Source organism: Mobula birostris, chromosome 3 (genome assembly GCF_030028105.1).
Source record: "Mobula birostris isolate sMobBir1 chromosome 3, sMobBir1.hap1, whole genome shotgun sequence".
In the NCBI taxonomy this organism is placed as follows: Eukaryota; Metazoa; Chordata; class Chondrichthyes; order Myliobatiformes; family Myliobatidae; genus Mobula; species Mobula birostris.
Genome location: NC_092372.1, coordinates 166,743,184 through 166,769,760, shown reverse-complemented (window position 1 = coordinate 166,769,760; position 26,577 = coordinate 166,743,184). Strand labels below are relative to the sequence as shown.

The 26,577-nt window shown below is 42.0% G+C and overlaps 1 protein-coding gene across 1 annotated transcript in view; it reads left to right on the top strand.

Moving 5' to 3' along the window:
• LOC140195398 (E3 ubiquitin-protein ligase HECW1-like) overlaps positions 1 to 26,577 on the top strand; it is a 409,392-nt gene that overhangs the window by 166,230 nt on the left and 216,585 nt on the right. Inside the window, exon 4 of the mRNA XM_072253630.1 lies at positions 11,145 to 11,239. Within this exon, the coding sequence (XP_072109731.1) occupies positions 11,145 to 11,239 (95 nt within the window). The remainder of the gene's footprint in view (positions 1 to 11,144; positions 11,240 to 26,577) is intronic.

The following is a 26,577-nucleotide window of genomic DNA, read 5'->3' as shown; positions in this document are numbered from 1 at the left end:
ATCTGCACTCACCCCATCTTCCTGCCGCCCTAACAGTGATAGAGTTCCTGTTGTCCTTACCTATCACTCCATGAGCCTCTGCATCTAACACATCAATCCTTCACAACTTCCACCATCTCCAAAGGGATCCTACCTCTAAACATAACTTTACCACCTCACCCTCCCTCTCCACAGGGATCACTCCATCCGTGATTTCCTTGACCATTTGTCCCTCTCCACTAATCTCCCTCTTGACACTTATCCTGCAAGTGGCCTCATTCACCTCCTCCCTCACCTCCATTAAGCACCCCAAAAACTGCTTCCAAATGAGGCAATACATGACTGCGAATCTGCTGGGGTCTCCCAATGTGTCCAGAGCACCAGATGCAGCCTCCTCTAGATTGGTGAAACCCATAGTAAATTGGGGGACCCCTTCGTTGAGCAACTCTGCTCCATCCACCAAAAGCAGTACTTCCTGGCATCTTTCCCCTTCCTTCCCAGTCCTGAAGAAGGGTCTCAGTCTGAAACGTCGACTGTTTATTCATTTCTGTGGATGCTGCCTGACCTGGTGAATTCCTCCAGCATTCTGTGCGTGTAGCATCTGATGGTTAATTCCAATTATGCTGTCTTATCCTGTGGACGTAACATAACTTGAGTTAATGGAAGAAATATAACTTTTCTTTTCGGATCTCTATTTTTGATCTACATCCAAGAGTTCATAAGCAGCCTTCAGGCTATTCAGAGGGAGTGGAGGGAGTGGTAATCCCATCTTTGATGCTTGACTTTTGTTTAGAGGATCCAAAATATGGAAAATAGTGCAGTTTTCCAGAATCTTCTTGTGGATTCTTATTGCTGGGTCAGAGTCATGCAGATGTGCAGTTTGGCATCAGTCTTCCAGATATTCATTATAAGGCCAGTTCTCCAGTAAATGCCTCAAAGGTAAACAAGGGCATCCTTTGAGTGTGGTTTTGTGCAAGTATATGTTGTATGTCATTAGCTGGGGTTGGGATAATTCTGGTTCTGGAGTGGAGACAATGAAGTCTAAAGAGTTTCCCTCTCCCTGTAACTTTATACCATTGCAGAAGGAAGTTTGTTGGAGAGATGGTGCAATATTGCACTGAGGAAGAAGTTGCCCCTGTTATTTGAAACTTGCATCCACCAGATGGGACGCTGACATGCTGCGTTCTGGTGGGTTGTTCAGAGTCAGATCTGCCAAAGGTGATTAGAGGGCAGTGACATAGGTACCTTATACTGTATGCTGTTCTGCAGGGAACAAGATGGCAGGAGTTCTGTTCCAGGGACTCATTTGCAGACTGGATGAGCAATAGGAGGAGGAGGAGAATGAGCATTGTCAAGCCTGGCTGAGAGCATGTGTGAACAGTACAGTCTTCTGGCTGTTCCTGGAGCCTGCCTGTGAAATGTGGATGTACTCTTTGTCAAAACTTGCAGACCCAGCATCTGATGACCATTACAGCTCCCATTGCAGTTCAAGCAGAAGCACCCAATACACGAGCCCTGCAAGGAAATGCAGACCTTTGCTGTGCAAGTGTAGATCATTGACACCTTAGCTCTGGATCTCAGGGTTCACCAGGAAATCAGTCTTCCATCCATCTGTTGCCAATGTTCCTGAGATCCCCAGCTATTGTCCCCCCAGGGTGACAAAATTTATGATCCCATCATTGCTGTGGAATGTCAGTGAGGTATCCCAGGTTGCTACTGGCTACTGCTCATGGTGAAGCCACCTCGAGCCAGAACTGCAGAAGTTAATCTGCCTAGCACTTCAATTCTAAAGGAAACATAGACGCATAGAAACATAGAAAATAGGTGCAGGAGTAGGCCATTCAGCCCTTCGAGCCTGCACCGCCATTCAGTATGATCATGGCTGATCATCCAACTCAGAACCTTGTACCTGCTTTCTCTCCATATCCCCTGACCCCTTTAGCCACAAGGGCCATATCTAACTCCCTCTTAAATATAGTCAATGAACTGGCCTCAACTGTTTCCTGTGGCAGAGTATTCCACAGATTCACCACTCTCTGTGTGAAGAAGTTTTTCCTCATCTCGGTCCTAAAAGGCTTCCCCTTTATCAGGAAGCAGTCTGTCGACAGGTTAATTAGAGGCACTGTCTCTGGTGGAGCACTGTGTGGAAGGAGCATCTCAGGCAAAGACACATGGAGTCACATATAGTATAGAAATAGGCCGTTGGCCTATCTGAGCAAGTTGCCAAGTTGCCTGATTTAGTTAGTCCATTTTCCTGTGAACCGTTCCTACCCATGAAGCTGTCCAAATGCCTATTCTATACATTTGGTAAGTATGCCCACAGAAAAAGAATCTCAGGGTTGTATGTGGTCACATGTATGTGATCTGATAATAGATTTTACTGTGAACTTTGAAATATCATATTTGTACCAGTCTCTGGCAGCTCGTACCATATCTCACCACCATCTGGGTGAAAAACCTGCACTTGGGTCCCTTTTAAATCTTTCCCATCTTACTTTAAACTTATGCTCTTTAGTTTTTCACTCTGCTGCCCCAAGGAAAAGATGGTGACTATTTACCTTTACTGTGCACAAAATAATCTGCAGATGCTGGGGTCAAAGCAACACTCACAACGCACTGGAGGAACTCAACAGGTCAGGCAGCATCCGTGGAAAAGATCAGTCGACGTTCCTGATGAAGGGTTCCAGCCCGAAACGTCGGCCGATCTTTTCCACGGATGCTGCCCGACCTGCTGAGTTCCTCCAGCACATTGTAAGTGTTACCTTTACTATGCCCCTCTTGCTTTTATAAAACTCTACAACCTATCAGCCTTCTCTACTCCAAGGGAAAATAAATACTAGCCTATCTAGCCTCTGCTTGTAATTCAAACTCTCTAGGCCTGGTAACATAGAAACATAGAAAACCTACAGCACAATACAGGCCCTTTGGTCCACAGAGTTGCACCGAACGTGTCCCTACCTTAGAAATTATTAGGCTTACCTATAGACCTCTATTTTACTAAGCTCCATGTACCTATCTAAAAGTCTCTTAAAAGACCCTATCGTATCCACCTTCACCACCGTTGCTGGCAGCCCATTCCATGCACTCACCACTCTCTGAGTAAAAAACCTGCCCCTGACATCTCCTCTGTACCTACTCCCCAGCACCTTAAACCTGTGTCCTCTTGTGGCAACCATTTCAGCCCTGGGAAAAAGCCTCTGACTATCCACACGATCAATGCCTCTCATCATCTTACACACCTCTATCAGGTCCCCTCTCATCCTCCGTTGCTCCAAGGAGAAAAGGCTGAGTTCACTCAACCTATTCTCATAAGGCATGCTCCCCAATCCAGGCAACATCCTTGTAAATCTCCTCTGCACCCTTTCTATGGCTTTCATATCCTTCCTACAGTGAGACGACCAGAACTGAACACAATACTCCAAGTGTGGTCTGACCGGGGTCCTATATAGCTGCAACATTACCTCTCGGCTCCTAAATTCAATTCCATGATTGAAGAACGCCAATACACCATACGCCTTCTTAACCACAGAGTCAACCTCTGCAGCTGCTTTGAATGTCCTATGGACTTGGACCCCAAGATCCCTCTGATCCTCCACACTGCCAAGAGTCTCACCATTAATACTATATTCTGCCATTATATTTTACCTACCAAAATGAACCACTTCACACTTATCTGGGTTGAACTCCATCTGCCACTTCTCAGCCCAGTTTTGCATCCTATCAATGTCCCGCTGTAACCTCTGACAGCCCTCCACACTATCCACAAGACCTCCAACCTTTGTGTTATCAGCAAACTTACTAACCCATCCCTCCACTTCCTCATTCAGGTCATTTATAAAAACCATGAAGAGTGAGGGTCCCAGAACAGATCCCTGAGGCACACCACTGGTGACCAACCTCCATGCAGAATATGACCCGTCTACAACCACTCTTTGCCTTCTGTTGTCAAGCCAGTTCTGGATGTACAAAGCAATGTCCTCTTGGATCCCATGCCTCCTTAATTTCTCAATAAGCCTTGCATGGGGTACCTTATCAAATGCCTTGCTGAAATCCATATGCACTACATCTACTGCTGTTCCTTCCTTTTACACCCCTTCCAGTTTAATGACATCCTTCTAATAGTAGAATGACCAGAAATGTATGCACAACTCCAAATGTCACCTGTAACATGACATCCCAACTCCTGTAATCAATATCTTGACCAATGAGTGCAAGTATGCCAAGCATTTTCTTCAACCATCCGCATGGAGAACAGTTACAGCGGCTAAATACTTAAAACAAAGAACTGACTGGATTGATCACCTCACATTTTACTGACTGTATTGAAAAAGGTTCTAAGCCACAGTTCCCCAGGGTCAACTCAGCCCCTATACAGTCAGCCAACGTTAGTACAGGCATCGGGCTCTTGCCTGTACCCAAAGATAGCTTCCTTCTTTCAGCTCTATTTCCTGCATGTAGTTTACATAATGCAGTAGGTGCAATGAAACTACCCAATTTGGCAGGTCAAGAATCATATCAGCGTCACATAAGGACTAAGATAATCAACCGTCGTTCCTCTGACATGTGCACTCAGTGCATGGGCAACCATACTGCTCCGTTTGATAATAGTACGATCACAAACTGTGACTGAGTTTCTGGATAAATAGAGAACTCCACCACTGAAAATCTCAGCCTGACACAGACTGATAGGAACATGTGTGTCTCAGTGTTGAAATTGTTGAAAGGAGATATATGGGATAAAAAAACAAAGTGTTTTGTTCAATAGACTCTGTGGTGTTAGACGTCACCCACTTTCACCTGCTTCCTTTATTACCGTATCAGCCAGTATCTCAAAGCTCGCTTATAATGAACTGATGATTGCAGCTTCAGTCAGTCTTTAGGTAAAAAAACTAGAAAAAGAATTAGGCTACTTAGCCCAATGAGTCTGCTCTGCCATTCCATCATGCTGATTTATCATCCCTCTCAACCCCATTCTTCTGCCTTCTTCCTATAACATTTGATGCCCTGACTAACCAAGAATCTGATAACCTCTGCTTTAAATGTTCAATGACTTGGCCTCCACAGCTGTCTGTGGCAAAGAATTCCACAGATTCATCACCCTCTGGCTAAAGAAATTCCTTCTTACCTCTGTTCTAAATGGACGTCCCTCTATTCTGAGGCTGCGCCCTCTGGTTCTAGACTCATCCACTATAGGAAACATCCTCTCCTCATTCTGTATACTCAATATAGGCCTTTCAATATTCAATCACAAACACGAGAAGATCTGCAGATACTGGGAATTCAAGCAACACACACAAAAGGCTGAAGGGACTCCACAGGCCAGGTAGAGTCTTGACCCGAAGCATCGATTGTATTCTTTTCCATAGATGCTGCCTGGCCTGTTGAGTTCCTCCAGCATTTTGTTTGTGTTGCTTGCAAGGACTCCCAAGTTCCCTTGCACCTCTGATTTTTGAATTTTCTCCCAATTTAGAAAATAGTCTACACTTTTATTCCTTCTACTAAAGTGCATGACCATTACATTTCCATCTGCCAATCCTTTGCCCATTCTTCCAATTTGTCCCCTTCTACAGCCTCCTTGCCTCCTCAACACTCTCTGCCCCTCCAGCTATCTTTGCATCATCTGCAAACTTGGCCACAAAGCCATCAATTCCGTCATGCAAACATTGACATATGCCATGAAAAACAGTCCCAATACCAACCCCTGTGAACACCACTAGTCACTGGCAGCCAACCAGAATAGGCTCCCTTTATTCTGAATCTTTGCCTCCTGGCAATCAGCCTATCTTCTATCCACATTAGACTACCTACCCTAGACTTTCTTTGTCACCAACGGTTACCTCATTCTCCCTTTAGAATACGTCTTCCTATTTAGGATGTATCTATCCTGTGCCTTCTAAATCGCTCCCAGAATCTCCAGCCATTGCTGTTCTGCCATTTTCCCTGCTTGTGTCCCCTTCTGATAAACTTTGGCCAGCTCCTCTCTTATGCCACTAATTCCCTTTACTCCACTCTAATACTGATACTTCTGACTTTAGCTTCTCCCTCTCAAACTGCAGGGTGAATTCTAACATATGTAGAACATAGAAATCTACAGCACATTACAGGCCCTTCGGCCCACAATGTTGTGCCAACCATATAACCTACTCTAGAAACTGCCTAGAATTTCCCTAGCACATAGCCCTTTATTTTTCTAAGCTCCATGTACTATGATCACTGTTTCCTAAGAGTTCCTTTACCTTGTGCTCCCCAATTAAATCCAGTTCATTACACAGCACCAAATCCAGAATTACTTTTCCCTAATGAGCTCAACCATAAATTGCTCTAAAAAGCCATTTCATAGATATTCTATAAATTCCCTCTCTTGAGATCCAGCAACAACCTGATTTCCCCAACCTACCTGCATATTGAAATCTCCCAGCACTATCCCAACATTGCCCTTATTGAATGCCTTTTCTGTTTCCCATTGAAATTTATATCCCACATCCAGGATACTGTTCGAGGGTCTGTGTATACTTCCCATCAGGGTCTTTTTACCCTTGCAGTTTCTTAACTCTACACACAAAGACTCTATATCTTACGATCCTATGTCACCTCTTTCTCAGGATTTGATTTAATTGATTACAAACAGAGCCAGAGCATTCAGGTCGTATCTTCCCCAGAAGAGATCCCAATGATCCAGATATCTGAAACACTGCCCCCAGCACCTATTCCTCAGCCACTTGGTCATCTGTACTATCAACCTATTCCTGCCCTGATTAGCACATGGTACAATTAAATTGTGTGTTTGGAAATAAATGAAGTTCTAGGAGAGCTGTACATTTCTGCTTAACCAGAAACTCACCTATCATCATAACAAGCAAAACCTGTATGGACAAATGTAACTTCAAGATGCATAATACAACCAAAGCTATTAAACTTGTTAGAGGGACTGTGATGTCAGTGGCCAGACAGTCAGAAGAACATAAAAAATAGATCAATTGGTCCCTCTTCCATTCAATAAGATGATCAAAAATGTTTTAACTGGCGCATCACTTCCCTGCACTAAGCCCATATCACTTGATTCCCATATTTTAAGTACAGATATCAACCTTAGTCTTAAATAATCTAACCGACTGAGTTTCCAAAGCACTCTCGATAATTTACTTCCCTCCATATGAAGTATTATTTCTCATTTCTGTAATGGACCACTGAGCCCTTATTCCGTGACTGTAACTCCTGGTTCTAGACATCCTAACCAGGGGGAACATCTCCAAATCTTCTCTACTAAGCCACGTGACCTTTTTTAAACATTTCGCGAGATCCTCTTTCATGCTCTTAAAATCATGAGAGTGCAGATTTAGCTTGCTTAATCACTCCACACATGACAAATCTACTGTCCCTGGAATCAGTCTGGTGAAATGGCAAGCAATCTAGTCAAAACTGCTTGCATCCTTTGTATCACTGCGCTTTTCAAAGGAACAGCAGACCATATTGGCCTGCACTCCTATTCCATATTACACAGATTCAATTAAGCCAATTAAAGCAATTGCTACTAATTGCCCTTGGAAGCATAGTGCAGCACACTGTATGCCTTAACCCAAAGTGAAGGGCAATGTTGATAACATTGTTTATATTGATATTGGTTTATTATTGTCACATGTACAAAGATGCTATAAAGAGATTTTGTTTAGTGTGCCATCCTGACAATTATGCCATACAGTTACATGGAAGTACTAAAAGGAAAACAGAATGCAGAATATAGCATGAAGTTGCAAGGACAGTGCACTGGGAAGCATTGGGAAATGAGTCACTGGAAGTGAGTTTGGTTTATGTGATTGTCTGGGCTATGTTCACAACTCTGCAACTATTTGTGGTCTTGGGCAGAGCAGTTGCCATACCAAGCTGCAATGCATCTCGATACGATGTTTTCTGTGATGTGTCTATAAAAACTGATATAGTAATAGCCGTTGGGGACATGCTGAACTTCCATAGCCTTCCACGTAAGTAGAGGTGTTGTTTCTATCATTTTTGACCTTAGTATCTGCCCGGTCAGAGCAAGACAAATTTTTGGTGATATTTACACCCAGGTATTTGAAGTTAATGATGGAAACCTGCACATGAAGCTCCTTGAATGTCAGAGGTCTTCAAATGGCTGCAGTGATCTGCAAGTTGGTCAGGTGGGCTTGCAGTAACACATAGCTGTAGGTTGTGATGTGCTTAGCACTCTCTCAAATCATTGCATGAACTGCTGCTGGTGAGTTACTAAAGCAGTTTGGCTGGGCTCAGCATTTACAGTACAAGAGAGATTCAGTTCTGTAACTGCTTTTTCTGATCCCTGCTTCTTCATGTACACCACTGGGATGCTGAATTGTCCATTCTTGGATATCAAGAAGAGCAGGATAAGATATTGTAGAATCATAGCTGTAGGGAATTTTGAAATAGAGAATTACATGGTGAAGCAGCGAACTGAGTTCTGCAGTGCAGCAATGCACACTTAGCTGAACAACTCACTGCAGTGGAAAAATCCAGCTGCACATTCCAGCTATTTTAAACATTTGTGGTTATTGGCAATCCACTTTAGGACTGCTGGTGAGTCAGCATGTAAAGCACGTTATTCGAATGCAGAACTCTCGGCACCAGCTGCATCTAGAATGATTCAACTCGAGGGTTTCCTCAAGCAGGATTTTAGCTCTTAATTTGTAAGAGGGGAGTTGAGCTGCAAGTTAGGATGTCTATACTGGAGATAGAAGAGCTGCAATCCTTTCAATGGCTCTTTACCTGAATTCACCCATCGCTTATAGCTCTTGCCCTCCCCCTCATCTCTTTAATTCCCATTTATTCTTTTTGTACAGATGGAGGGTCTTAGTCTGAAATGTCAAATGTACATTTGCCATGACAGATGGTGCTTGAGTTCTTTCAGCAAATCATCTATACTGGAATCTCCTGCCCTTGTGTGGCAGGACCTGTGTGGTCATGGCAGCTACGATCTTACATGGGTAAAACTGGTGTGTTGGCAATATAGATCCTGACTAAATAGAAAGACTGGAGAGTGGTAGTTTGAAAATTGAACCTGCCCAGGGGACTTTAGTGCTGTATCTTGGCGATGTGCAATTGTCAAGTGTCCAGATGAGGTAAATTATGGAAAAACTAAAGTACAGATGCTGGAATCTGAATCAAACACAAAAAAATGTTGGAAGAACTCAACCAGCCATGCAACATCAGTGGAGAGAGAAGGAATGACGTTGAAGATCCTTTACAAAGTCCTCATCATTACTTATATCTCAACCAATATTGATGAAACCTTATTGACAAGTCAGACAGTATATGTCAGTAGTGATATAGGAGATGAGACTCATAGACTAGGGATGTAGGTATTTGATATACTAGGCTGTAGAGGAATTGAGACCCACATGCTAGTGGGTATAGGGGTGTAGGGGATTGAGACCTACACACTAGTGGGTATAGGGGATTAGGTATACTAGGGGTGTAGGGGATTGAGACCCACGCACTGGGGTATAGGGGATTAGATATACTAGGGGTGCAGGGGATTGAGGCTGACACATTAGGGGTATAGGGGGTTAGATATACTTATGGTATAGGGGATTGAGACCCACAGACTAGTGGCTATAGGGAATTAGATATACTAGGGGTGTAGGGGATTGAGGCCCACACACTGGGGTATAGGAGGTTAGATATACTACAGGTGTAGGGGATTAAGACCTACACACTGGGCGTATAGGAGATTAGATATACTAGGGGTGTAGGGGATTGAGGCCCACACACTGGGGTATAGGAGGTTAGATATACTAGGGGTGTAGGGGATTGAAACACAGACGCAATAGGGTAAAGGTACTTGAATCACAGGCACTAGGGATGAAGATTGAGTCACACATACTTGGAGTGAAGGAGGCTGAACCATGGTAAATGTACGTATGCACCCGAGAAAGGTCTAAAGTGTTTCTAATCCTGAGTTTTTATATTTTTGATCAAAAGTATTACAAAATGAAAAAAAGACTTGCGGCACCGTTCTAGTGAATGTGAGGACAGACCATATCACCATGCCATACTTCTCTGTTAGTGTTTCATTTTCTTGGAACTCATAACATTTATTCCTCACAAATCTCCCAGACTCTAATACAGCAGCATGTCCTGTATCTGGCACAAACCCTGCAGGATTAAAACAACTCAGCTCTATTCTCAATAGGATTTATTTTACTCTGAGTATTATTTCTTTTCTGTCAACTGCTTTAGTTCAGGATTAAGCTGAGATCTGATTTAGAGTGAACTGATAAATGATAAACACTTCGAAGGATTCTGGTATATTTGAACTTTCTCTGAAGATGTTGAAACAAAACTAAGAAGCTTTATTAAATGTGCCTATGCATCTGAAAAGCTTAAGTTGCTTTGGACTCACAAAAAGTGATGATTTAAATGAAAACGTCCATAAATTAGGGCCGGCTGGTGGTGCAATGACGTCAGCGCCAGACTCTGGACTGGAGGTTCCAGGGGTCGAACCCAGTCGGGTCTGCTCCCAAGTACGCTTTCCATCCATACAGGGTTGAATGTTGAGATCGCATCTCGACCTCGTAAAATAAAAGGGAAAAATACTGCGAAATGTCTGTGTGAAGAGTGGCGCACCACACTGTCTCTGTCTCTCACTCCACGCCTTGTAAAGGCATGAAAAAGACATCGTCCTGCCTACATCACACACGCACACAGACGCACATGCACAGAAGCACACACGCGCACTTGCCAAAAAAAATCCACAAATTAATGTTTTATTTTTGTTTGTTCATATTGATTATTGCTTCTTTGAAATTAACATAGCATGCTTACACAGAGAGAGGAAATTAGGGTCCCTGTGACTATTGATGGTATTCATCATTATCTGTAACCTGTACGAAAGTGACATGATGCTTGACAGTGATATCTGTACATTCATATATCCTAGTGACACTTGTGAAGTGCTCATGTGAATGTCTCAGTCAGACAATGCAGCTATTCCTTACAGGAACTAACATCATTTACCACAAAATTGAAATTGCAGAATTGAGAAAATGGTGAGAAATTATGTAGAAAACAAAATATCATTCTTGCTTTGTTCATAGCTACAGAACCATAAGAAATTATAACATCCCACACAGTAATCTCTCCAAGATTTAATTTGATCTTAATCTATTTTACAGCTGAAACAAAAATCTGCTTTAAGTATTACCATGGAGCCACTGGAGCGCTTCGAGCAACAACACCGAGTATCAGTGTGAGAAACCCTTCTGCTCCTGTGAGTTCCTTACTGCATTGTACTACTTACATTGTGTATCCATATAGATTCTGTTAAATTACTCTTCACATTAATTTTTTAGCATGGTATTGACAAGTTTACATCTGACTGAAACAGGAACAAAAATAGAATGTGTCCTCTTTCTCACCACTGTTTGTAGTCTCCAGAAGCAACCCATAATTCTTATTGCAATGCATAAAATCACATCAATAAGGCCCTGTCCTTCCTATCTTTTTTTTTGCATCGAATAGTACAGCACAGTATAGTCCATTCGGCCCATGATGCTGTGCTGACCTTTTCACCTACTCCACGATCAATCTAACCCTTCCCTCCCACATAATGTTCCATGTTTCCTTCATCCTGTGCCTTTCTAAGACTCTCTTAAATCTCCCTAATATATCTGCACCTTCCAACAACCCCAGCAGTGCATTCCACACACCCACTATTCTGTATTAAAAAAAACTACCTCTAACCCCCTATACTTTCCTCCAATCACCTTAAAATTATATCCTCTCATGTTAGCATTTCCACCCTGGGAAAAGGGCACTGGCTGTCCACTCTGCAGAGTTTGAAAGTCTGCAGATGCTGGAAATCCAAAGCAACACTTTCAAAATGCTGGAAGAGCTCAGCAGATCAGGCAGCATCTATGGAAATGAATAAACAGTTGACATTTCAGGCTGAGACCCTTCATCAGGACTGGAAAGGAAAGGGGAAGATGCCAGAATAAAAAGGTTGGGTGGAGGAGAGGAGGATAGCTAGAAGATGATAGGTAAAGTGAAGTGGGTGGAGAGGAAGGAAGCTGAAAGGAGAGGAGAGTGGACCATAGGAGAAACTGCCTCTTCGAGCACATCTGCACATCCACCAGAAGCAGAATCTCCTGGTGGCCAAACATTTTATTTCCAATTCCCACCTGACATATCAGTCTGTGGCCTCCTCAGGTTGGAGGAACAACACCTTACTTTCCATCTGGGTAGCCTCCAACCTGATGGCATGAATGTCGATTTCTCCTTCTGATTTAAAAACTCCACCTCCCCTCTTGTTCTTTTCCCCCTCTGGCCCTCTACCTCTGCTCACCTGCCCGTCACCTCCCCCTGGGTCCTCTCCTCCTCCTCTTTCTCCAGTGGTCCCCTCTCCTCTCCTAACAGGTTCTTTCACCTCCAGCCTTTTATCTTTCACTTGTCTTCACCTATCACCTTCTAGCTAGCCTCCTTCCCCTTTCCCATCTTTTTACTCTGGTGTCTTCCCCCTTTCTTTTCAGCCGTGAAGAAGGGTCTCAGCCTGAAATGTTGACTGTTTATTCATTTCCATAGATGTTGCCTGACCTGCTGAATTCCTCCAGCATTTTGTAACTGCCTTTCTACCTATGCCTCTTATCAGCTTAGACACCTCTATCAAGTCACCTTCCATTCTTCTTCACTCCAAAGGGAAAAGCCCTGGCTCACTCAGCCTTTCCTCATCTTGTATGTTCTCTAATCCAGGCAGCATCCTGGTAAATCTACTCTCCACTCTCTCTAAGGCTTCCACATCCTTCCTATAATGGGGTAACCGTGGTCTAACCAGAGTATTATAGAGTTGCAACATTAGCTCGTGGCTCTTGAACTCCATTCCCAGACAAATGAAGGTCAATACTCCATTACTTTTTAACCACCCTATCAGCTTGCCTGCCAACTTTGAGGGATCAATGGACATGGTCTCCAAGATCCCTCTGAACTCCACACTCCTAAGAATACTGACATTAACCTTGTACTCTTCTTTCAAGTTTAACCTTCCAAAGTGAACCACTTCACACTTTTCCAGATTGAACTCCATCTGCCACTTCTCAGCCCAGCTTTCCATCCTATCAATGTCCTGTTGTGATATACGACAACCTCGTACACTATGCACAACACCAACAGCTATCGTGTCATCAGCAAACTTACTAACCCACCCTTCCACTTTCTCATTCAGTACATTGATAAAAATCATAAAGATCGTGAGTCTCAGGACATATCCCTGTGGAACACTGCTAGTCACCGACTTCCAGGCAGCCAGCCTCAGCCTTTTGTGATCCCAGGCAGCCAAGTTTCCCTGGATCCCATGCCTCCTGACTTTAACAATGAGCCTACTGTGGAGAACCTTGTCAAACACCTTACTAAAATCCATACACACCACATCCACCACCTTCATCAATTTGTTTTGTTACTTACTCAAAGAACTCAATCAGGTCACGAGGCATAACGTGTCCCTCACAAAGTCATGCAAACTATTCCTAATCAGACTATGCTTCTCCAAATGCTTGTAAATCCCATCTCTAGGAATCCTCCCCAATGATCATGACTGATGTAAATATTGCTGGTCTATAATTCCCAAGATTATCCCTAATAACATTTGCTAGTCTCTAAGTTCCTGGTACTACTGCTGTGCCCGTAAGGATGCAAAGATCATCGCTAGTGTGCAACAATCTCTTCCCTCACGGAGTTGTGCTCACTGTCTCCAAAATGCTCACCCTCCCAGATCTGTCATCTGACCAGGTTCATTGCCTTGTACCAGATCCAATATGGCCTCCCCTCTGGATGGCCTGCTCATATAATGTGTCAGGAATCCTTCCTGATACACCTTACAGATTCTCCCCCATCTAAACCTCTTGCACTAAGGAGGTGCCAATCAGTAATAGGGAAATTGAAGTCATCCCTGTTCTCATCTGCTCCTCCATGTCTCTGTTGTTACTGGGGTGTCTTTTGCATATTCCTAGTAGAGTGATTGCTCCCTTCCTGTTTCTGACTTCGACCCATACTGACACAGTAGATGATCCCTTCACAACATTGTCCCTTTCTGCAGCGGTGATACAATCCCTGATAAGTAATGTCACTTTCACACTCTTTTACCTCCCTCCCTGTCCCTTTTGAAACATCTAAACCCGGACAATCAATCACCATTCTTGCTCTTGAGAGTCAAGTCTCTGTAATGGCCACAACGTACTTACCCTTATTCCTGATACTTCTTGCAATGGAGCAGATACATTTCAACCCATCCAGCTGACTGTATTTATGTCCCATCCACCTCTTGATTCTCCTCACAGTCTCTTTACACGTTGCATCTACCTTTACACTAACTGTTCCATTCTCCGACCTATCTCTCTGGTTCCCATACCCCTGCCAACCAAGTTTAAACCCTCCCCCACAGGTCTAGCAAACCTTTATTGGTCCCTTTGTAACCAGTCCTTTTTCTACAGGTCATGTCTTCCCCAGAAGAGATCCTAATGATCCAGAAACCTGAAGCCCTGCCCCCTGCACCAACTTCTCAACCATGCACTCATCTGCAAAATCATCCTATTCTTACCCTCACTGGCATGGGGCACAGCCAGCAAACCAGAGAACACTACCCTTGAGGTCCTGCATTTCAGCTTCCTACCAAGCTCCCTATATTTGCTCTTCAGGACCTCATTCCTTTTCCTATCTATGTCGTTGCTACCAATGTGTACCATGATGTTTGGCTGCTCACACTCCTACTTAAGAATGTTGGAATATGAATCTGAATATTTAGTTTTACCTAAGTTGCAGCAAAGGCACGTTACTTAACAACTGATCTCATGCAACTTTTAATCCTGATTTGCCTTTATAAATGCTGCTGATAAAAGCATATGTGTCCTTATGCTGTGCACGTAAACATTTAAATATTATTATGATCCTCCTTATCACAAAATGCAAATGGGTACCAACATTCACAGAGAGGCTGGTCCCCTGGGGTTTCCTTTCTTGCACAGTCTACTTATATCTGGATGAAAGTGGAGGTGGTCTGATTAGGAAACTCAGTAAGTCTGCAAGTACACAAAACTGTTGGAACTGTGGAAGGTTGTCAAAGCATACTGTAGCTCATTGATCAGTTGGAAATTTGGGCAGGAAAATGCCTGATAAAGTTTAAACTGGGTAATTATGAGGTATTGCATTTAAGGTGGTCAAATGCAAGAGGAAAATATACAGCCAATTGCAGCACCCATAAGCACAAGGTTGTGATTGTGGGAGATTTTAATTTTCCACACATAGACTGGGAAGCCCATACTGTAAAAGGGCTGGATGGTTTGGAGTTCGTAAAATGTGTTCAGGATAGTTTTTTGCAGCAATACATAGAGGTACCAACTAGAGAAGGGGCAGTGTTGAATCTCCTGTTAGGGAATGAGATAGGTCATGTGACGGAGGTATGTGTTGGGGAGCACTTCGGGTCCAGTGATCACAATGCCATTAGTTTCAATATAATTATGGCGAAGGATAGGTCTGGACCCAGAGTTGAGATCTTTGATTGGAGAAAAGCTAACTGAGGAGATGCAAAAGGATTTAGAAGGAGTGGATTGGGACAAATTGTTTTATGGGAAGGATGTAATAGAGAAATGGAGGTCATTTAAAGGTGAAATTTTGGGGGTACAGAATCTTTATGTTCCTGTTAGGTTGAAAGGAAAGGTTAAAAGTTTGAGAGAGCCATGGTTTTCAAGGGATATTGGAAACTTGGTTCGGAAAAAGAGAAATATCTACAATAAATATAGGCAGCATGGAGTAAATGAGGTGCATGAGGAATATAAAGAATGTAAAAAGAATCTTCAGAAAGAAATTAGAAAAGCTAAAAGAAGATACGAGGTTGCTTTGGCAAGTAAGGTGAAAATAAATCCAAAGGGTTTCTACAGTTACATTAATAGCAAAAGGATAGTGAGGGATAAAATATAGAGAATCAAAGTGGACAGCTACATGTGGAACCAAAAGAGATGGGGGAGATTTTGTACAATTTCTTTTCTTCGGTATTCACTAAGGAGAAGGATATTGAATTGTGTAAGGTAAAGGAAACAGGTAGGGAAGTTATGAAAACTATGATGATTAAAGAAGAGGAAGTATTGGCGCTTTTAAGGAATATAAAAGTGGATACGTCTCCGGGTCCTGACAGGATATTCCCTAGGACCTTGAGGGAAGTTAGTGTGGAAATAGCAAGGGCTCTGACAGAAATATTTCAAATGTCATTAGAAATGGGGAAGGTGCTGGGGGATTGGCGTATTGCTCATGTTGTTCCATTGTTTAAAAAGGGTTCTAAGAGTAAACCTAGCAATTACCGGCCTGTGAGTTTGACGTCAGTGGTGGATAAATTGATGGAAAGTATTCTTAGAGATGGTATATATAATTATCTGGATAAACAGGGTCTTTTTAGGAACAGTCAACATGGATTTGTGCGTGAAAGGTCATGTTTGACAAATCTTATTGAATTTTTTGAAGAGGTTACTAGGAAAGTTGACGAGGATAAAACAGTGGATGTTGTCTATATGGACTTCAGTAAGGCCTTTGATAAGGTTCCGCATGAAAGGTTAGTTAGGAAGGTTCAATCATTGGGTATTAATATTGAAGTAGTAAAATGGATTCAGCAGTGGCTGGATGGGAGACGCCAGAGAGTAGTGGTGGATAACTACTTGTCAGATTGTAGGCCAGTGACTAGTGGTGTGCCTCAGGGATCTGTACTGGGTCCGATGATGTTTGTCATATACATTAATGTTCTGGATGATGGGGTGGCAAATTGGATTAGTAAGTATGCAGATGATACTAAAATAGGTGGCTTTGTGGATAATGAAGTAGGTTTTCAAAGCTTGCAGAGAGTTTTAGGCCAGTTAGAAGAATGGGCTGAAAGATGGCAGATGGAGTTTAATGCTGAAAAATATGAGGTGCTATATTTTGGTAGGACTAATCAAAATAGGACATACATGGTACATGGTAGGGCATTGAAGAATGCAGTAGAACAAAGGGATCCAGGAATAATGCTGCGTAGTTCCCAGAAGGTGGAATCTCATGTGGATAGGGTGGTGAAGAAAGCTTTTGGTATGCTGGCCTTTATAAATCGGATCATTGAGTATAGGAATTGGGATGTTATGTTAAAATTGTACAAGGCATTGGTAAGGACAAATTTGGAGTATTGTGTACAGTTCTGGTCACCAAATTATAGGAAAGATGTCAACAAAATAGAGAGAGTACAGAGAAGATTTACTGGAATGCTACCTAAGTTATAGGGAAAGGTTAAACAAATTGGGTCTTTATTCATTGGAGCGTAGAAGGTTGAGGGGGGACTTAATAGAGGTATTTAAAATTATGAGGGGGATAGATAGAGTTGACATGGATAGGCTTTTTCCATTGAGAGTAGGGGAGATTCAAACAAGAGGACATGAGTTGAGAGTTAGGGGGCAGAGGTTTAGGGGTAACATAAGGGGGAACTTCTTTACTCAGAGAGTGGTAGCTGTGTGGAACGAGCTTCCAGCAGAAGTGGTAGAGGCAGGTTCGATATTGTCATTTGAAGTAAAATTGGATAGGTATATGGAAAGGAAAGGAATGGAGGGTTCTAGGCTGAGTGCAGGTCAGTCGGACTAGGTGAGAGTAAGCATTCGGCACAGACTAGAAGGGCCAAGATGGCCTGTTTCTGTGCTGTAATTGCTATATGGTTATATGGTTATAAGAGCACTGATGCACAGAGGGATGTTTGGTTGCAAGTCTATAGTTCCCTGAAAGAGGCAACACAAGTGGATAGAGTAATGAAGAAGGCATTGGGTATGCTTGCCTTCATTAGTTGGGAAATTGAGCATAAAAATCAGGAGGTTGTGTTGCAGCAATATATCGCTGTAGTTAGGCCACAACTGGGGTATTATATGCAATTCTGGTTGTCATCTCACTGGGAGGATGTGGAGATCTTGGAAGCTGTGCAGAAGCTGCCAGGATTAGCTATATGGAGAGGCTGCACGACATTGAATTGTTTTCTCTGGAACCTTGAATGCTGAGGGTGACCTGATCGAGGTGGATACAATTCAGAGAGGCACAGAAAGGGTGGATCAGCAGAGTCTTTTTCCCAGGCTTGAAATGCCAAATTCTAGACTAAGGGACATGGCTTTAAGGTGATAGCCAGAAATTTTAAAGTCAATTTGAGAGACAAGTTTCTTAGACAGAGAATGGTAAGTACCTGTAATACACTGCCAGGGAGGTGGTAGAAGCAGTTACAAACACGTTGTTTAAGAGGTATTTTAATAGACACAACAACAAGCAGGGAATGGAAGGATACAGACCATGTGCTGGCAAATGGGATGTTAGATTGACATTATGTTCAACACAGACATTGTGGGGTGAAGGTCTTATTCCTGTGGTGTACTGTCTTCTGTTTTATATTCTATAAATAAATGCAGATTCATTATTCAGATTTAAGTTTCTTTTCATTCTGGGATAATCACAGTCTAGCACTATTCTGCCCTTATCCCTTGGGCACAAATTTGTGTTTGTTAGGGTAGTTTTGACAGTGGATAGTAACCTAAAACAGTGAATTGGCATCCTTTTAGCATATCTCCTGATTATTATTTCCACTGAGGTTCATGGAAGTAAAAATCAGAGGACAGGTAAAATGGATTGCAGGTATACTATCACTCATACCACTGAGGAAAGTAAAATTCAACTTCATCAGCAACAATTTGGAAAAGAAATTTAAGTTAATTTGTCCTCCTCAACATAACAAGTTACTGAGAAGGATTATAGTATTTTTGCGCATAGTCTCACCTACCCAAGCTGAGACACTGAGCAAACCAGGAATCAATCTTTGGCCTTCCTGCTCTTGCAGTTCATCTACTTACAGGATAAACTCAATGAGCCATGAGAAACATTTGGATTAATATTTAAAGCAAAATCTTTTACGAGAATGACTGTATGGTGCTAGATTGAAAATATTATGTTTTACTTGAAGACAATTCAAGAAGCTTATTAGAATCCATGCACAATATTAATCTTCTGAAACTGAATATTCAGTGCAAAAAATGGACAGGTTTAGAGAGTTGTACAGTATGGAAACAGGCCCTTTGGCTCATCTCGTTCATGCTTACTAAGCTACTTTCCTGAGGTTGTCTCATTAGCCTACTAAACCTTTCCTATCAGTGGACAGTCCAAATGTTTAAACGTTGTAACTTTGCCCCTACCACTTCCTCTGGCAGCTTGCTGTATTTACCCACCACTCCCTATGTTGTAAAATCTGCCCTCAGGCCCTTTTTAATCTTTCTAGTTTCATTTTAATTCCCTCTAATTTTAGACTCCCCACCCAGGAAGAAATCTCTGACCAGCATGCCTGTCTATGTTGCTGTGATGTAATGTAGGTCTTCTCCAGTCCTGATGTGGGGTCTCGGCCTAAAACACTGTTTGTTCATTTCCTTCCATAGATGCTGCCTGACCTGCTGAGTTTCTCAACTATTTTGTGTGTGTTACTCCAGATTTACAGTATCTGACTTCTCTTGGGTCATTGTTCACTGTGCAGGAGAGTCTTTTTGACAGCAATACATTTGGCCTTGATGTCGTATTGGGTAATTAATGACAGGAAAAATGTAATTCTTTTTGACATCTTAAATTGAAAAGTCTACTAATTACTGACATTTTTTAAAAGTATCTGGAAATTCCTGTATTCTTGGTCAGTTTAGAGCCCTATACAATCTTTAATCAAGGAAATAGAATTGGATGGAGAGTAAAATAGGTGAATGCCTGATCTCATCCTGATTGGATGAGATAGACTAAAACTGTTGACTAAACTTCCTCAATTTCAATGTTACACTGCAGGTTTTCATCATAAGCATCTAATTTGGTTCCCATTTATTGCAATTTTGCATGGGATCTTTCCAGATTTGTATTGTGTAGTATGTAACTAAGGCACTTGCCAAAATCAAAAAGCCTGCGTGTAAGATTGATAACACTGAAAAATGTTAGGAGTAGCAAATTGTAGATCGAGGTAAACGTGCCAGATCTCCCTGAAATGTTCGTAGTGAGTCAGAGGATTTTTTATTTTAAGTATTAGGAATGTTATGCCAGGTAACACATATAGTATGATAATCTATTTTTGTGAATGTTTTAAGTTTTCTATTAAGCTCTCGGGCAAATCTTTTTCTTTTGCCCTTCAACCCACACTCTCTGTATCACACCTTATTCTTGCAAGTAAACACTTCATTGCTACTCATTTCTGTCAGTCCCCTTTAGAGCTCTTCCCTCCACTGCCTTACCCAGTGTCTGTGTTACACTCATATTTATTTGCACTGAAGACCACCTTTTTTTTGGGTGAAATAAAGATTGTAGTGGAGAGGAGGATGAGGTCCACCATCCCCTACATTGGAGCTTGGCCACAATGTTGGAGAAGCTTTAAATGAGCAGCAAGAACACAGAGCATATGACAATTGAGCACAGTACAGGCCCCCCTAGACTACGATGTTGTGCTAACCAATGTAACTACTCCTCAATCAATCTAACCCTTCCCTCCCACCAGCCCATAGCACTCATCTTTTCTTACACCCATGTGCCTATCTCTTTTAAATGTCGCGATATGTCAGGGAGTCTCACATCCCAAAGCTATGAAGTTGGCAGGATAATTGCCACTGTAGACTGCCGCAGATGTGTAGGTGAGTCGCAGAATCTGGAGTAATTCTGATGGGGCGTCGTTTTAAGGTGCCTGGAAGTAGGTACAGAGGAGATATCAGGGGTAAGTTTTTTACGCAGAGGATGGTGAGTGTGTAGAATGGACTGCTGGCGATGGTGGTGGAGGTGGATACAATAGGGTCCTTTAAGAGAGTTACATGGAGCTTAGGAAAATAGAGGGCTGTGGGTAACCCTATGTAATTTCTAAAGTAAGTACATGTTCGGCACTGCATCGTGGGCTGAAGGGCCTGTATTGTGCTGTAGATTTTCTATATTTCTAATTGATGAGAATATAAGGAGAATAAAATGGGATTAGTGTAGAATTGATGTAAATGGGTACATGATGGTCAGTGGGTAGTTGATGGGTTGAAGATCCTGTTTCTTTGCTGTATGACTGATGTCAGAAAGTCACTCAATTTTAAATGTCCCTTCCCTGTAATTTTTCTCAGAAGAGGAACTTAACTGTCTTCCTCTATCTCTTTTTTTCAGTAGACTGAGGATAGATTTGTTCTGTATGGAGACTGAGCAATTTGACACTGCATTCTTTTGTGTATAGAAGAGAGGAGAACCCACTTAATTTTCAGGACTCAATATATGATAAAGGGAGGATGTTTCCCTTGTCCAGGGAATCTAGAACCAGAGGTCATAAAGAGGTGTTTTCCATTGGTTTTTTGTGTCATTTAAGTTGTTCTTTGGGCTAAACTAAAGTTCATTTAAAATGTTTAGTTTCTGCTCTGAAACTGTCTGATTAAAGAGCTGTTTACTTCCAGACTGACAAATCTAATTCTGCTGGTGAGCACTTTCACCTGTGATTTTGGGCTTTTATCAAGTACTGCTGGGACCCCAATGAAAAGCTAACTGTTAATGTAAAGGGAACATTCCAATGGTGTAAAGAACAAACAACAGGAATTCCGTCTGGGTAGCCTCCAACCTGATGGCATGAACATCGACTTCTCTAACTTCCGCTAATGCCCCACCTCCCCCTCGTACCCCATCTGTACACACATTCTTTCTCTCACTCTCCTTTTTCTCCCTCTGTCCCTCTGAATATACCCCTTGCCCATCCTCTGGGTCCCCCCTGCCCCTTGTCTTTCTTCCCGGACCTCCTGTCCCATGATCCTCTCATATCCCTTTTGCCTATCACCTGTCCAGCTCTTGGCTCCATCCCTCCCCCTCCTGTCTTCTCCTATCATTTTGGATCTCCCCCTCCCCCTCCAACTTTCAAATCTCTTACTCATTCTTCCTTCAGTTAGTCCTGACGAAGGGTCTCAGCCTGAAACGTCGACTGCACCTCTTCCTAGAGATGCTGCCTGGTCTGCTGCGTTCACCAGCAACTTTGATGTGTGTTGCTTATTCCAATGGTGTAATCTAGTTTTAGAGGTCCTGTAGGTTTTAAACATTCAAGTGCCAGAACATGATTGACGTATAAAGTGATGATTGCTTTTGCAAATGAGAACACTGCTAAAATTTAAAAAGAAATGCTGCAAACACAAAGGAAGCCGGATAATGTCTGTGGAAAACAGGGCTGTAGTGTCAGGTTAATAGCCTTTTTTCAAAACAGGGAAATGTTAGAACTTAACAGATTTTAAAGGTGCAGAGTTTGGTACATGTTAGTGCCATTCTATAATGGTTAAATACAAAATGCTGTCATTGCATTATACCACCTTACTACTATTAATACAGTGCTAATTGAGGATAAACTTACAGGAAAATATATTTTATATGATGCTCACATGGCAGTCTCCTCCGCGCTGGGCCGATTAAACATAGATTCAGTGATTGCTTTGCAGAACACAAGTTGGCCCTCTAGTGCTTGTCACTTTATTTTTTACTCTTTTACTCTCACAAGCTGAATGGAAAATTGAACAACAGCTCTTCACCTTTTGATTACACAGTCAACACTGAATTCACTAATATCAGGTCATAAGTAATGTTTTTTTCATTCTTTCCAACAGTGTGTACAGTATGCCTCCTGCAGACCTATGCTTTGTTACCTTACTTGTCCCATTTGTTTCCTCTTTGGGCTCGAGAATAACTTGCTTCCACTCCAAACTGTTGTTACAAAGGTGACTGACAGGAGACACACTGACTCTGCTAATGGTGGACAATGATGTTGGTTCACTTATCCTGCCAGTTGATTTAGAGGATTTTACAAAAGCTGCATTGCTGATATCTCTACCGTGCACTGAGGTGCCGCCTCAATGTTAGTACATGTGTTCGAAGGTAAGCAATCACAACTGAGCTCTGAGTTTGAGTCTTAATCTTCAAACACACTTTTCCTCAGCTGGCCAAAGGGTGTGCAGTGCACAAAATGTGAATTGATCTTCATTGAGAAGGAACACCCAACATATGAGGGAAAGGTGCATGTTTTCTAGGCTCCTGATGTAAATGTTTATTGTTTGAGGACAGGATTATATTGCAGCTGTTGGTTGGTAGAAGGCCTTTGTTTTGTGGATATTAAATGGAGCTCCATTCTCTCCAACACCAGTGAACGATTCAGCAATGACCTTCTGCTTGGTTTTGGAGCAAAGTACAGTTCAATGACTGACATCAGAGTGACCTTGAGTAATGTCGATGAAGATCCAGCAATCCCCTTTGTCCTGCACACTGGCTCCAGTCCAGTGAGCTAAAGTACAGGGCAATGGCAGCTTGTTGGATGTAAGGTGCAGCACTTCAGCAAGTAGGATTGACAAAACTGTTGGGCATTTCAGTCCTTCTTGACACATGTCTGTTCTGAGTTTGGATCCCTGTGGAAATGACCATGTCTTGTGGTTAGGGTGACGCTATTACAGCTCAGAGTTCGATATCAGCACCATCCGTAAGGAGTCTCTGTGCATCTTCCCCATGGAATTGTGGGTTTTCCCCACTTTCCTCCCACAGTCCAAATACATACCAGACAGGTTGGTTGGTCATTGTAAATTGTCCTGTGATTAGGTTAGCGTTAATTGGAGTTGCTGGGGGATGCTGGGACAGCATGGCTTGAAGAGCCAGAAGGACCGACTCCACTCTGCATCACTAAATAAAATAAATAAATAAAATCATCAAGCTGGTACACGATGGAAATGAATTTCGGTGTATGTAGGCACGTATGGACAGGAACATTTCCCATTGGCTCCCCTCCATGGACTTTGTCCATACTTCTCACTGCCTCAGTAACACATCCAGCATAATCAAAAACCCCAGCCACATTCTCTCTTCTCCCTTCTTCTATCAGGAAGAAGACACAAAAGCCTGAGCTCACAAGGGCAGTTTCTACCTCAATGTTATAAGTCTATTATATAAGACCATAAGTCCATAAGATATAGGAGCAGAAGTAGGCCATTCGGCACATCCCTTTGATGCCCTGGTTAATCAAGAACCAATCTATCTCTGCCTTAAATAAACCCAATGACTTGGCCTCCACAGCCACTCGTGGCAACAAATTCCACAGATTTACCACCCTCTGACTAAAGTAATTTCTCCGCATCTCAGTTCTAAATGGACATCCTTCAATCCTGAAGTAGTGCCATCTTGTCCTAGAATCCCCTACCATGGGAAATAACTTTGCCATATCTAATCTGTTCAGGCCTTATAACACTCGTAATGTTTCTATGAGATCTCTCCTCATTCTCCTGAACTCCAGGGAAAGGATTGCCTTATGAAGATTTTCCCCATCTCCCGTATTTTTAATAATGTAATTCTATTTATTTCTTTGTGTTCATTTTCTTGTTTCTGTGATCATGTCTGTGATTTTAGAACTTGGTACTTGCAATCAGATAGGTCACACTCTGGGATCAAGGCCTGGAGTTGTACGAAGGGATCAATTCCCAGTCTGAGTCAGCCCCATGACACCTCCTCCACCATATTTAAGAAGCATGCGTTAACTGGCCTTAAGGAAATTCAAGCAGAGACGAGCACCTTTCTTATTAGGAAGCAAAAAAATAAACACCTAACCTATTTTTATTCTGTCCACGATATGTGAGTGTCGCTGAGTAAGCCTGCATTTATTGCTTTTGAACTGATTGGCTTGCTACATAATTTCAGAGCACAATTCAAAGCCAGCCATGTTAACTGTGGGTCTGTGAGTCTTGTGTCAGAAAAGTAAGGATAGCCATTTCCTTTTCTGAATGAAATTACTGAACTAGATGGTTTACAACCGTCTACTGATCATATTCACTAGGACCAACTTTGTATTCTAGATTTATTTGGTTTCTTGCATCTAAAATCCCCATCAGCAGTGGTGGAATTCAAACCTGTGTCTCCATTCAACAGAACAAGGCCCCTGACATTTAACAAATGAAGAGTTTTAACCAACAGTCAGCAGGAAATAGGATGCAGTAAACAGTTAATGAGCTGGTTGAATTATTTATATTACTTCCAAATTTTTTGACATCAGTTTTCCCATTAGTTTATTTTCTCTATTAAATACAAGATATCAGCGGCTGATTAAATATATTTTAAACAGAAGACACACTTTCTTCACTATGTTGAGGCAGGTTAGCAAAGTCATATTGATGAAGAAGGTCTTTAGTTTAAGTACTGCTGTGACATGCAATAACATTGAAACTTATTGCTTTTTTTTAAAATAATTGATCCACGGTTGATTTGACAGATTTAAACAAGTAGAACTAGTACATTGCTGCCGGGAGGAGAGACAGGGTACATTGGAAAATTAGGAAGGATACATAGCAAAATGGCAGATATTGAAGAAAAATGAAGACCTACATAGAGGTAAAAAGCAAAGCAGACTGGCATGGTCTTGGAATTTATGTGTGTTAATGCAAAGTATCGTACGAATAACGTAAATATCAAGCTGCTGGAGAGACTCAACAGGTCAAGGCAGCATTTGTGAAGGCAAATGAATAGAATCAGGTTTAATATCACCGTCATACGTTGTGAAATTTGTTAACTTAGCAGCAGCAGTACAATGATAAATATAGAAAAAACAATTACAGAAAGTATATAAATATATATTAAATAGTTAAATTAAAATAGTGCAAAAACAGAAATAAGAAAAGAAAGTAAGGTAGAGTTCATGGGTTAAATGTCCATTTAGAAATCAGATGGCGGAAGGGAAGAAGCTGTTCCTGAATTGCTGGATGTGTGCCTTCAGGCTTCTGTACCTCCTTCTCAACAGTAACAATGAGAATAGCTAACATTTCCAGTTGTGACCACACATCAGGACTAAAAGGGTAAAGGCGAGATGACTGGTATTAGTAATTAGTAATTTGTTTATTGTCACATGTACAGAGGTACAGTGAAGCATTTGTTTTGAAATGCTATCTATACAGTTCATTTCATCACATCCACATTGAGGTAGTATAGGGGAATAGCAATAACAGGACACAAAATGTAAATATAGTGCTTCAGTCACAAAGAGAGTGCAGTTTAGGCAGACAATAAGGTCCAATGCCATGACAAAGTAAACTGAGGTCAAGAGTCCATCTTATTTTACAAGAGGACCATTCATTAACCTTATAACACCGGGATAGAAACGGTCCTTAAGCCTGGAGATACGAGTGTTAAGGAGTTTATATGTTCTCAAGATCAGTGTGCCTGCACAACCTTTAGCCAGCTGAGGAAAGCTGTGTTTGAAGATCAACACTCAAACTCAGAACTCAGTTGTGATTGTTTACCTTCTAACACATGTACTATCTACAGGAGGCACCTCAGTGCATGGTTGAGATACCAAAAATGCAGCTGTTGTAAAATCCTCTAAATCAACTACCGGATAAGCGTTGTTGGATTCTGGTGTTTTCATCCAACTTTCTTTCAGAAGTCAGGAAAGAGGGACAAAACACTTGTTTTATTAAGTGTTAATAGAACTAAGGAAACAGGAGTAGAAGCTAGTAGCAGAAGGCCTAAAGACAAGAGACTAAGTTGCTAAGATCACAAACATGAGGAAATAGTAAGAGATTTGATGGTGCCCAGAATAGA